The 14,807-nt window shown below is 35.7% G+C and overlaps 1 protein-coding gene across 7 annotated transcripts in view; it reads right to left on the bottom strand.

Moving 5' to 3' along the window:
* Window positions 1–2,829: 2,829 nt before the first annotated feature.
* LOC145687951 (uncharacterized) overlaps window positions 2,830–14,807 on the bottom strand; it is an 87,882-nt gene continuing 75,904 nt past the window's right edge. For 5 of the 7 annotated variants that reach the window (XM_081761546.1, XM_081761549.1, XM_081761548.1 and 2 more), the window contains one exon: window positions 2,830–11,568. In XM_081761546.1, coding sequence (XP_081617672.1) covers window positions 11,544–11,568 — 25 coding nt within the window. In that variant the 3' untranslated portion in view covers window positions 2,830–11,543. The remainder of the gene's footprint in view (window positions 11,569–14,807) is intronic. The other 2 variants (XR_014131820.1, XR_014131819.1) reach the window with 1 other exon arrangement.

Below are 14,807 nucleotides of genomic sequence, written 5' to 3'. Positions count from 1 at the left end.
CACGCAGAACCGTCGTGCCGCTGCGGAGCAAGTGACGGAGGAACTCAATCAGCACCTCCCCCACCCTGTTTCGACAATCACAGTCCGCCGCGAATCACATGACATGAACTTACGGGGTCGTGTTGCACGGGCCAAACCGCTCATCACGGACCATAACGCTTTCGCACGCCGCAAATGGTGCCGCGACCATGCAACTTGGACCGTTGAGGGCTGGAAACGTGTGATATGGTCGGATGAGTCATCCTTCACCCTATTCCCAACCACGGGCCGTGTTTATGTGTGGAGAACGCCCAAAGAAGCTTATGGTCTGCAGTGTCTCCGCCCAACTGTGAAACATGGCGGCGGCTCGGTGATGCTGTGGGCCGCCATATCATGGTTTTCATTGGGTCCTGTGGTCATACTTAGCGGACGAATCACTGCCAACGATTAATTCGCAATTTTAGGAGACCACTTGCATCCTATGGTCCGGATGTTGTTCCCGGACAATGACGCCATCTTCCAGGATGATAATGCACCCATTCACACAGCTGGCGTTGTTGCAGCGTAGTTTGAGGAATATCGGGATGAAGTTCAACACCTCCCCTGGCCCGCCCAATCCCCAGTTCTCAACATAATTGAACATCTGTGGTCCGTCTTGGAAACACAACTCCGGCGACGATTTCCCCCTCCATCCTTTCTCACAGAACTGGCCGATGCCCTGCACGAGGAATGGTGCAAAATTCCACTTGATACCATTCACGACCTCTATGCCTCCATCCCACGTCGCATCAAGGCTGTTCTGAAGGCGAAAGGTGGCCCGACACTATATTAATCTGGTAAGTTGCAATTTCGTTCATCAGGTGTTTCCATTTTTCTGATCACCATCTGTATGTAGCTGTCGGCTAGCCTGTTCTACAACTTGTGACGTATAACCCAATTTGATTTTTTTTAATGGTTTAGGAAATAAGCATTATTGATTGGGGATGGAAATAGGTCAAAGACAAATGAACACATTCAACTCCAACTTGTGTGTTTCTAAATAAACTACTGTGATAACTAGCAATTTTCCAATGACTTTAATGAAAAAAAAAAATCGATTTCCTTTGAAGCTTCCCAATCATCTACATTGTTTAGGGTTGAGATCAAGCAAGGAAAGAGGATAGACAAATTATGTAAATGGTTTAACCGTATGTTTCCTAGAAATTACCAGATTTTCATGAAACATGGCATGCGTTTTGCTGGTGTTGGCTCTGAGGAACGTTTATTTTAGATATTCTATGTAATATTTCACAGATATGTTGTCAGCAACTATGAGTAACAAATTGCAATGACAGTAACAAAGTGCATTAAATCAGTAATCGTGCAATTTTATGAGTTCATTGCGGTTTCATTGCATGCATAAATAAATGCATGCATTGTTCAGCTTCTCGTATTAGCGAGAACTTGTTCTTATAGTGATAGAAAACACTCGACTGTTCCCAATCCTACTGTTTAGTTACTGCTGTGGTCAGACCTGTTTGATAGTATGCGCTACAAAAGGTTTGCTCATAGGGTGAATGTGCCAGACTCAGCCTCCTAACTCAAATTTTAAGTTTGAATGTCATTTTTGATTTTAATTTTGAACAGAATGAGACTTCTTCATGATATATGTATTCATTATTTAGTCTAGTTTACAATGAAAGGAATGTTTTTAATGTCATTTTTAGGATTTTAACAATATTTATACATTTCCTAAAAATGCCGAAAAATACCAGTACTCAGCCACTACATTCTAGAACTTAGCCATTAACGAACCTAAACTCAGCCAACAAAATTCGAAACTAATAATAAAAACAGATGTAATATCATGGAGCGTTTTTTATTTTGCTACATGACACTACAAATATAACAGATTACGTTATAATTGTTTAACTAACTAAAAAAAAAAAAAAAAAAAAAAAAAAAAAAAAAAAAAAAACTATTTATTTCTCGGAAAAACAGGAACAAAATTGTATTGAGCGGACCCTTCGTAAAAATATAAGCAACCATGAAGCTAAAACATTTCAAATAGAACTAAAGTTGTTAGATCATAGCCAGTGGTTCAGTGGTAGAGCGTTCACCTCTGGTGCTTGGGGCCCCGGATTCGATCCCAGCCTCCGCCAAGTAAACTTTGTGGTGGACAAACACCGTGCTCGTGGGTTTTCTCGGGGTTTCCCCGTTTCCTCCCACTTTCTTCATTCCACCATTTCACTCATCTCTCATGATCACCGTCTCCTTTAGCCTAACCGGCATAATCGTGGGACGTAAAACTCAAAGATATTTCATTTCATTTTTTCCTAGCCAAACATTTCGATTGAAACTATGAGATGTGATTACACATACTGACATATCAAAATCTTATGACGAAAGAAAAATTCTTTTCAGTTAAGAACAACGCAGATCTATTAATTTCCCTATTTGCTACTGCTTTTGTTTACGTTGAAAAGTGAGTTTTTAATGAGTATTTTTAAAATGACTGCTTTTGCTGGGAAAGTGTCTGGAAAGTAAACAACATTTCGAGGAGTTAATTGCTCTGTTGCTTACGTTGAGAAATGAATTTTCTTAATGAATCTTTGTACGATAATTCCCTCAGACACTAAATATCCCTCGTCGATTGAGCGTAGGTGAAACGTAAATACCCGTTCCTCCTGCAGAAAGATGGAAATAGTTCAATTTTGTATACATTATGCCAGTTTTCTGCTGCCCCGTGTAAATGCTCTTGCTGCACATACGGTAAAGCCGGCATGCATACCGAATTGAAATATAAATTTTCGAAAGTACACAGTGAAAAAGAAAGGAATCTACGAATAATAAAATACATTAAAACTACAATTTCATTGGTATAATTAATGTCATTTTATTGAGCTCTAAAAGGAAAGAAAACCAAGGGTCACAACCAATATATATAATTTTTTCACACAGGTAACTTTCATCATATGAAAAATTCTTATAAAGTAAGTTCTATATCAAAACTATTCATATATGACAAGAAGCTGAAAACGAACTTTTACACTGATGCTTTTACACGTAGTTACTAAACAATCTCTCACATATGTTACGAGTGCTAAAATGTATTAATCAGTTCTTAGCCACTCCTTAGCAAGCCCTTACGCATAGAACACAAACTACCCATATTTTTCAATCTGTTATATAACACATTTATATATATATCTATATCTCTATATGTATATATAAAAAAACACACCTACATGTGTGAATATGAAAAGATGCCAAGTGGAAAAATCTTATATTCCCTGATATTTGTCTGTGTTATTAGATTACAGACTTGACCAGTTACCTGAAAACATGTTGGAAATGAACGTTTTTTTTTCTATATTATACTGAACTATTCACATATCATAAAAGCACCAATAACAATTAATCCTTTCCATACCAACATATTGTTCTCTATATCTCTTTAGACACTTATTTAACTACTTTACTATTAAACTCAGTCATATCTTTGAGGTCCATTTTATCGTAGTCTTAATGCCCTTTTCCAAAATAGTACATTTTCTGGAAATGTATAATAATTGTAAAACCTACACTGAAACAAAACGAAGGAAAAATCATATTTAAACTTCTTTCTCAGTAAAGGAACTTCCCTTTATACGAAAAAAAAAAAAAAAAACATGGATTACACTTACACACGCGCGCACACACAAAAACAGACCCGAACGAGATGTGATGAAGATAATGCTAACACAATAATAGTGTCTGTCGTTCATGCAATGTATCTGATTTGGATGATATGCATTTGTTGAACACATCTAGCAGTGATGTTTTCTTTTTAGCATAACTGAGGAACGATTGATGAAAAATGAACCTATTTAATATTTTATGATTATTATATAACTGCTCAGAACAATCGCCTCTTCTATGTAACACGACATTTTACTTTCCACAATAATCCAGAAAGAAAAACGTAACTGGATTGTGTGTGTAGAATAAAACGCTGTAGCTGTTTAGAGCAAAGATTACAAGAATTCAATATTTTACGTCTACGAAGCTGAAGTATATTAATACAGCACTGCTTAACGAATAACAGAAACCATAACATTCTTCCTAAGGAAAGAGTTGCAAACACTTAGTACATTTTAACAATGTTAGACAACGTAGCCGTAACAATGAAACGAAGCTGTGTGTGTTTCAGAACAAAGTAAAGAGGTATTATAAAATAATCCGTTAGTAATACTTTTCTTGCAACTGAAACATATACCCGCTAGTGACATACTTTTGTTTAAGTCTTATGTGATTTATAATAGATTATGAAACTGCAACAATAACATCATGTAAATCGTACAGTCTTTAATTGTAATTTTTCTCCTCATGTGAGAGGTGGATGAAATCACCTAACAAAATAAGCAAAGATTCGTTAAATAAAATTATACGAAAGCAAAATCTAAGTTGTTTACTGCCGTTAGAAAATTCCAAATACACTGAATAAATGAAGCATTTCGCATCGGAAAATAAAAGTAGGAAAAACTTGATTTTCGAACAGATACATACAGAATGCAGTAAACTACACCATTAAGGAAAAAAAAAAAAAATCAAACACTATTTCTAATTATAAAACTTCTACCTAAAGAGGTATCTTCAATCAGTCTCGAGTATGTGTAATGACGTTACGTTTCTGCGGATCTCTTCCATAGCAGAAAAATAATTTTTTTTTTAAGGTAAGAAATTTTAGTACAAAAAATGTAAAATATAAATAAATAAATAAAACGAGACACTTAGAATCGAAACAATCTATATATGACTTTCTCCTGGTGAACGTAACTCATATTTTGCACTACGAGGCATGTCCATGAAATAAGTGTACTAGGGCCCTCACGGTCTGAGGGAATTTGTTATTGCTATGTTGGTCACACTGCCCTGTAGCTTAGCTCTTACCCTTTCCAGCAAGCCTAATCATGCGTCAGTACGATCAAAACTACGGCTACAGTAATGTCTTTCGTGAAAGATGTCGATAAGATCTGCCGCCAAGTGCGAGATTCGCAGCGTTATCCGTTATCTCGTTATGAAGGGAAAATCTTCATCTGAAGTTTTTACCGAGATCAAATCAGTTTATGTCGAAGGAATTATGAATCGTACGAGTGTGCTTAAATGGTGCCGTGAATTTCATGATGAGCAAAGGAGTGGAAGACTTGATTTTGAGTGATTCGTGCATTCTCCTAACTTGGCACCTTCTATCATCTGTTCACCTCCCTCAAGATGCACATGGGTGGAAAAAAGTTTCAACTGACGAGGAAGTGAAGGTGGAGGTGAAGAATTGGGCGAAAGAGGTGACGGCAGACGTCTTTGACCAAGGTATAAAAAATTAACTCCTCGGCTCGTCTCACTAAGTGCATTGAGAGCGATAGCAACTACGTGGAAAATAGTTCATATACGTAGTGTTGTAACCATGTGAAAATTTTGTTTTAAATAAATTTTTTGAAACCTACAAAAATGTAGTACACTTATTCCCTGGACATACCTCGTACTACAAAATTCCAACTGGGGGAGAACCCAAAGGAATCTTATACTTTTCCTCCTATTAGGAAAGATAAGTAGTCGAAACGTAAAGATATATATATATATATATATATATATATATATATATAAGACATATAACATTCATGCTATTATTTCATGATTCGTTAATATTGTGTATCATTGCAGCAGAAAATACCACGCTCATAACTAATTTGAATAACGACACGAAAAAATACAAACAAAAGATAAAGCATCCCAACTTGTATAAAAACTTACACTCTAGAACACCAAGAATTATACTGTAGATTAAACTTAGGTATCTAATTACTACAAAGCTTTAATGAACGATTATTAGGCAAACAAAAGTAGCATTTACTACCTCCGTGCAAAGCACATGATACATAAAAAGAAAATATACTACTAAACCAATACACATTCCCACATATCAAATACAGAGTGTATATTACTGTTCCAAAATCATTCTATATTAATCAATGAGAAAATCTCCTTGAAATTAATGAAAAATTTCAAGTGACTATCCGATGTATATCATACATATTAAAAAAACATTGTTTCCCCGTACGTTCACAGTAGGAACACGCAATTGTAATGTATGAACCAGAATTTGATTACTAAGAAAACAATCTAACCGTGCAATACTTTTTTTTAAAAAAAAAAGAAGAAGAAAATGGTGTGTGTTTAGAAGGAATAAAAGATACTCAGTGAACTAAAGTTTCTTCAACTACAAACAACTGATCCAGTAACTATACTTATGCGCAAAGAGAAAACTACAAAGTATGTAAGTCTGAAGCATGAAGATACCAGTCCAGACCAACTCTATTAGAGAGAAAGTTTTGGTCAGACATGCCTCTGTTTTCCGTATTGCTTTATCTGTAATCTTCGAGGGCATTTCCAAAGGTTTTTAAAGTGACGTTGAAAGATCGCGCCACAGAAAACAAGCTGTTTATGGCATATAGTGCCCTCTATGAAAGGAATGATGTATCAGTTTCAACTGTCTAGCTGCGGCAGTTCGTTGGAAGTAGTCATCTGAATCAATCGTTGTGACTTGCATTACTATGCTCCATTCCACACGGCTGTTGCTGGCAAGGCTGCTATGAAAGATGGTGGCTTCGAGGAGATTCTACATCTACCCTTCAGTCCAGATTTAGCACCGCACCCTTAGCAATAGTCGTGTGGACTGGAGCATTGTCCTGCAACGCACAGCGATTGATTCAGATAACTACTTCCAACGAACTGATTCAGCTAGACTGTTGACACTGACACATTATTTCTTCCACAGATGGCAGTATATGCAATGAACGGCTTATTACCAGTGGCGCGATATTTCAGTGTCAGACCGAAACTTTTAGAATACCCTCGTACACAATTAAGTTTGAATTTAAGGAACAAATAAAGTAACAACAGAATTATCTAGATTAGACAATATATCAAATAAACCATTTTATATATCTTTATTAGAAAAAAATATGAATATATATATACTTCACAAAATTTGCATTGTGCTATACACATAAATTTTGTAGTAACACCGATCTTAAGATCCTTTTAGGTAACTATGTGTTCTTAAATGTTTTAAAAAATGTATCAATATCTTTACCAATTTAAAACTAAAAAATGGTAGAAACATGGAAAGTATTTATCAAATGATTCCATGTTAAAAGGGCCCGAGTGAAAGGGGCCCGGGTAGAAATGGTCCCACGGCCAGAAAACCTGAAATCAAAACAGAAGTGGAAATCAAAGATGCACGAGGGGATAGTTTCTCCTTAGTAACTAGAAGTGTTTGTCCAACAGAAGGATGAATATCAGTGGTTATTACAAGCAAAAAGGAACATTGAATGGTGATCTTAATTTTGTTTGGTTGCTGTTTGTTCTGCAACAATCGCTATCGCTTAAGTCCGTTCTCGATGAAAGTTTATTTTCATCCGTGTCTCTCTGAGTTTGTATTCTCGAGACATAGTCCAATCAAACTTTATCTATTAATGACTGTTCCCTTAGTTCTAAAATTCCATTTCTGCCCCTGAATCAAAGTATATGAATAATATTCTCTCGGAAACGTTTCTTTAATTTTGCTGTAAAAACATACATGTGGATCTCCATACAGAGTTAGTCAAAAATATTGGGACAGAACAATAATGACACACGTGGACGTAGGAAAATCAGATGTTGAAATTGGTATTATTGCAGAAACTACATTGATTTGGAGTGTGGTTACCGTGGAAGCCATCTTGAATTCCGTCATATTGCAGATCGCACTTTTTTTTTTTAAATGGAAAAGTCTATGATTTTACACTTCAATTTAGGCGTTATATTCCCACAAATGAGAATGTGAACTCATTTTTGACACATAGCCATCTGTTTATGAGACAGGGTGTTTGACATATGTATCTAATAGAAAAAAGTATCATGACAGGGCAGTAACAAAGATAAAAGTGGACAAAGGAAAAGTAAATGTTACAGGTTGGTATTAGTGTTAAAACTGCGTTAAATGATCATGGCAGCCAACTTGAATTCCGCATATTATATACCATACAATATTTTCAAATAGAAAGGGATATTTGTGTCACATAAATTTAGGCTAGAATCTTCCTACAAACGATAATCTGAACCGACTTTTGAGCGACCGCTGTTCATGTACGAGATAGGGTGTGCTACGTTTGACATTTGTTTCTAGTAGAAGATAGTATTTGGATATGCAAATAATAAAGAGGGCTTCATTGTGTTTTTAACGTTCCTGTTCGTTTGCTTGTGTTTGTAAAATGTTATGAAGTTACCACATATGTTAATAGTAAGTATAACATATTTTAATAGTAAGTATATTTGTGATTAATTGTTACTTTACAACTATAAAGCAATAGAATTCTTTTAATGTGCAGTTTCGAATATTCGGTAGAGCTCAACGACTTCGTTCAAATAGTAGTGTGTGGTAACAATGTTTTGTCTGGTCAGTGTATTGTACTATGTAGAGTTAATACGGGAAGGATATAATGGTAGAATTGCTAGAAAGAAACCATGTATTATCCAAATTAAGAAATATAAGATACTTAAATTTTCTAGAGCTTTCGAAGATAAGTCCAAAATATGGTGGGAATGTGTTGTTTATCGACGAATTTAAGTTAAACCTGCATGAATATGATGGTAGAATAATAGTTTTTCGACAAGTACATACAGAGATAAATGTCAAGTACTTCCAGCCTACTGTAAAATACGGAGGAGGAAGTGTAATGATTTGGGTTATATATGTTCACCAGACGTTAGAGAGTTTGTGTGTGTTGAAAGGAGATTCTGATAAAAGAAATATATCTTAACGTTCTTAGGAAGACTTCTAATTTTATCAAGATATTAATCCCAAAGTATATGTTGTAAAGAAATGATTATTTTAAAACTGTCCAAAAGTGCGCCAAACCCCACGCCACAGTACCAGGTTTAATCCCATTGAGAACCTTTGGAACGAATTGCAACGTTAGATCAAAATGTACGAGTTACGGTCAAAGAAGGTTTGAGAAAAGCATTACGTACAGTGGAACAATATTTCCGCACACTACACCAGGAAAATTGTAACAACGATGCCGAAATGCTTAAAGTAAGTTATAAATCGTTGTGTGTTTGCTACTAAATACTAACTGTATTAACTTGGAGGGATAAAATAACTTTAGAGGACATTTTATAGTAGTTTGTTTAATAATATCTGAATATTTACGTGATCAGCAGTGTCCACAACCCCATTCAATGCAGTTTTTGCAACAACACACACTTGCAACATTTGCTTTTCCTCCGCCACATTATTACTGGATTGTCCTGATACTTTTGTCTACTACACACAAATGTCAAACATAGCACACCTACCTCGCAAAAGAATGAGGGTTGGTAAAAAGTGAAACATATTCTCTTTGTGGGAAAATTCAAGCCTAAATTGATTTGCCAAACCTACTCTTTTCCATTTAAAAATATTGTGTGGTATCCAATATGGCGGAATCCAAGATGGATGCCATTATGTTCACGCCCTCACTCAGTGCAATTTCGCATCAACACACACCTGTAACCTTTTACTTTTCTGCGTCTACGTGTCTCGTTGCCTGTCCAGATACTTCGGTCTACTAGGTACAAATGTCAAACGTAGTACCCTATCTCGCAAACGAATGTAAATAGATTTAAGAAAGAAAGAAAAAAAAAGTTTTTTTCTCATCTGTGAGAAGATTCTAGCCTAAATTGCTGTGTCAAGCCTACCCCTTTCCATTCAAGAAATGTTGTGTAGTATCAAATATCGTGGAATTCAAAGTATTTGCCATGACTTCCATACTCATTCAATGCAGTTTTCACATCAATACCCATCTGCAATATTTACTTTTCCTCCGTCCACGCGTATCGTTATTGCTGGTCTGTCGTAATATTTTTTTACTAACCCTATATTTTTTCCACATGTATGTTCTTTCAACACAAATAAATCAGGTACTGTCCACAGAATATTTTTCATTTTATACGTATTTATATACTTCTGAGGTTTTTGAGGCTATATCTCAGGTTTCTTGACGTGGGGCCTTTTTGTCGCGGGGCTCTTTTCACCGGGGCCCTTCTGACCCGGGCCCTTTTGACGCAGGCCTTTCTGGCTTTGCCCTTTTGTCCGGACCCTTCTGACGTGACAACTTATCAAATTGAGACAAAATAGTGATCAGAAACCGTTTTTTTCTCAAAGATTGAAAATTTTTGGGTTCTTTACTTAAATTTAATGGGTATTACTATAAACATTGTGGATTTTTAGTTGGGCTAAGTCCCTGGAAAACCTATACAGTTCTAGCACCATATAATGAATGTTACTTTCATTATTTCTTCTTTGTAACACAATGCATGTAATAGTGGATATAAAGAAAATTACCTCAACTGAAGAGAGACGAGAAAAACTGCCCAGAGAAAAAAAAAATGACTGCTACACACTATTTTGGAAGCAAACATTTATCAACATCATTAAACACCAGCTTTCTCAAAATTAAGGCATACACTCTGTATCAAACTATACGACATATATACATATATGTATAATAACGGATATACTTTTGTATGCTTCTGAAACCAAAAGACACGAAAAAGTATCAATAAAAATATAAAAAAATACCACACACACACACACACACACATACAGTAATACTAAGTCAGAATTTACAAGTAATTGTATTTGGTCTCTGTACTGGGAATGTTCACGAGGGTAAACCACTGTTTTTACAATAAGTTGTTACCACTTGTCCCACAGAAAACAAGAGATGTAGGAAACAAATGCCAATCTTGATACGAAATTCAGAACTTACACAGTCGTACAGAACTGTCACGAATACTTTTGCTACTCTACAAAAATTAAATCAATTTGTGTCTTGAAATAAAATAAAATAATAAAAAAAAATCTAATATTTTGGCGGAATTTACATATATTTTAAGTTATCAGAAGGTTTGAAAGCTTCAAAAGTTAAAATATGCTTAGTCGAGCGTAATTAACTTCTCTTTATAGAGACCATTATACTAATTACAACACACACACAGATATATATACACACACACACACCTCTCTCCCAATATACAAATTTATATATATCATAGCACTTTTCAGAACCTGCGAAATTTACACTTTTCATAGTTTACTTGTGAATTTTAATATAATCTTGCTGTGAAATATATACCCAACATAGAATTTTCTACATAAAAAAGAAATGAAAATCACGGCACAAACTGGCGACTTTAAACCTTTATTGTACTATTAGAAGAAAAAAAAACTCCCTGGATCATTGAACATACACATATGCCTGCTAAAGAGTGGGTGCTTGAACATATTCGATAACCACCTACGTACAGTAAAACCTGTTAAATTTGACCACCTGCTCAATTTGGCAGCATATCTGAGAAGCCATGGAAATAATAAATGATTCTAACGTCTCAAATCTGACTGTAGAATCGAAGGTGGCCAACTTAGACAGATTTTGCTGTATTTTCAATGCAAGAAAAGGGAGACGGGGAGTTGTCTTAGGTACTAAACAAATGGATCAAAAGAAGAAGACTGATCATCCACTTCAACGGCGTTCATTACCGGGAGATCTAAACAAAGAAAGAAAAACGAGCAGTTACTACAAATGTAATCACTGAGATGTCTCATATAGTATTTCATATATTTACTTTGTCCACACATGTTTATAATCATTATTCAATATAATTAACTTGTGGAATGGAAACTGGACAGTTGACCACCGTTTACTGAGTCAACGTGATTAAACAGTTAGCGTCCTTGCTTCCCTATCAGGAGGTTCCAGGCTGAAGATAACTGTTGATCACTTCAACTGAGGTTTCAACGGTTCTCCACCAGATGAATGTGAGATGGTGTAAGTATAGGTTTTAGACTTCCTTCTGAAATTTCCTTATTTTATACGTATCCTATACTTCATCGTCATATTTTAAGAAAGGATGCTCCTCTTTTCTTCTTGTTTTCTCATCATTTGATAATAAGTCAAGGTCTTTCCTGTTAACTTAATAATAATAATAATAATAATCCTTGGAAAGGAAAAAAAAAACTCCGATTTGTGATGAGATATTTACAGATTCATAAAGGAATGTCTTTGTGAATTAATCCTTTAAGGCCACGTGACTTCTAGATTTGGGATCACATGAAAAATTTGGTGCACTGCACTGCATGAAAGATCTGGTGGCATCCATAGAAGAGTTGAGGGAGAGGAACTTGACAGCCGCCCAAAACATAAAGCCACGCACGTTTTCATCGCGAGTGATAGTGGCTGTATAGGTCGAAGAGTGCGCGCTTGCATATGCAACCAATGGAGGTAATACGAACAAGATTTGTAAGTTTATTTTTGATTTCTTTCATTTAACTTGATTACTTTGCCATTTTTTTTTTCATTCATTTATTTTTCTACACTGACAACTTTCTCACGCTACAGTGAATTTACGAATCAAATTACAAATTAGTGGTACAGTGCGTTGTGTGCTATTTTCTTGTCTCACTCTTTTGAAAATTGATAATATTTGTATCTTTGTAAAAAGCTTATGAAATGAGGTAGTCATTTTAGGAATATGTACGCCAAGTGTCTTTCTAATTGATATAAAGTAGTTTTAAATATAATACGAAGATTTACGACTCGTTCATGTCTGACTTTCTGCTGATTTTGAGCATGTTGTGTTTTCACAGTAGTACTTCATCAGCAATTACAGAAGTATCAATTTAGTGGTTAGAGTGGAAGCGTTGGTTCAAAATTTGCAGTTTTTGGTTGTAAGTTGGCAAATTAAAAACACTGATTTCCGACCCCCGGCATTGATTTCATAGGGACAAACTTGTTCCAAATTAGTTGTAGAATAATCCCTTTCAAGGAACAGGTCGAACTACCAGTCACCCTGTATATTATAGACATCGTTCGGCATATGAAATGCATGCATTTCTTGTAGAAAGAGAAGTGTTACAGCAATTATTACAACTTGAGGCCTTAATACAAAGTGTGATCAAAAAATACGTTGAATAATTTTATTAGAAACAAAGTGATAAGCTTACATGGAATTGGATTTAATCTCCTTCAAAGTACTGGCCTTTGCTAGCAATATACTTATCTCAACGCTGAATCCATGACTGAAAGCATTTCTGGAAGGCTTCTTTTGAAAGGGCGTTCAGTTGCTCTGTCGAGGCCCTCTCTATGTCAGGAATGGTGTCAAAACGTTTTCTTTTAAGCACGGTTTTAATTTTGGAGAAGAACCAGAAGTCGTATGGTACTACACCTGGAGAGTACTGCGAATGTGGACAGACAGGAATACATTTTCTGACAAAAACTAGCGGATCAAAGGCAATGTGTGGTGCGACGCGTTTCTGTGGTGAAGAAGGAAGCTATCTGCCCATTTAATCGGCAGTTAAAATGCTTATGACGGACCCATATGAAATGTTTAGTTCTTCGGAAAACTCTCGAACAGTCACTCGCCTGTTTGAACAAATCATTTGGGCCACTTTTTGCATGTTTTCATCTGATTTTTGACGTCGAAGGACGTCTCGATCGTTGCTCGTTTTCAACTGACTCCTTGTCGCTTTTGAATCGCTTATACTTGTAAACAGCCTTCAATGGCACCGCTTAATCGCCATACACTGATTTTGACATTTCGTGAGTTTCTTTGGCGCTCTTTTACAGCTTAGAACGAAACTTAATATTGATGCGCGACAGACACTCTTAACACGTCCTCACTTTTCTGCCTCTGGAAGCCAACTAAGATGTCACAACTCATTCAAACTCGACACTGACTGTACCAAAGATTTAGGCTACCTTGCGTACTATTTGAAATGGATGCAACATTGATTAATGGCACTGTACAACTACATTCACCATCCTTTTTGATCACACCTTGAAAGTGTTTTACCTCTGTTTGATATATTTATGACAGGTTATCTAAGGGAATAAAAATATATGTTTAACGAGAATTAAATTCTCTTCTCAGCACTGAATCTACAAGAGATGTAGTTCTACAACTTAGTGAGGAATCGGAATCAAAAGCAATCTTGGGCCTTTCGGACAAACAGCAAGGATGTTAACATTTACCCAAGAGAAACTCAGGTCAAAGACCTTAAATATGTAAATTGGTGGTCAACTGTCCGCTTCGTACAGTTTAATGGCAAATTATCACACACACTCTGAATGATAAGCCACTTAAACTTGAAACCGTAACATTCGAAACCCCAACACTTAGCTCATCATGTACCCTGGTCCAGCAAATATGCCTACCTTAACAACAATTATTTTTTTTTCTAAAAACTTAAATGTGGTTATCTGTTAAACACTGGTATTTCTTTTAAAACCCCTGTATCCATACTTGTAAATATAAATTAATAAAGGAAAGAACTGAGCTATGTTTATACAGTTACCAGCAAGAAATAGGTATATACAGGGTGAGTTTTTTTAACTTAAGACTGCAAAATATCTGAAGAAATAAGTATCAGACGAAAAAAAAATGTTCGAAATAAAAGAAGCAAATATTTCGAAGAGGATAAAATTAGCCTCTACCTGTGATAAAATTAGCCTGTTCCCTGGGATTTGGAAGGGTTAACTAAGAACCCCTATTTTTTTATTTGAATTCTACGAAGAAAAACTGGTAAATTTTTATTCGACACATTTTTGTCGACTCGTGATAAATGGCGCTGTAATCAGTGAAAGCTAGGTTCACCTATGTGTGTTCACTATGTTTTTTTCAATTGGGAGTCTTCATGTTTCATTCTATAATAAATCAGCGATAAACAGTACCACTCTTATGATCTTGAAGCTTTGCTGGCGTCTACTATTAATCCAATGTTCTCGGGA

Source organism: Thermobia domestica, chromosome 6, assembly GCF_964235325.1.
Source record: "Thermobia domestica chromosome 6, izTheDome1.hap1.1, whole genome shotgun sequence".
NCBI lineage: Eukaryota > Metazoa > Arthropoda > Insecta > Zygentoma > Lepismatidae > Thermobia > Thermobia domestica.
The sequence above is the reverse complement of the archived record's forward strand: the minus strand, read 5'-3'. Positions and strand labels throughout refer to the sequence as shown.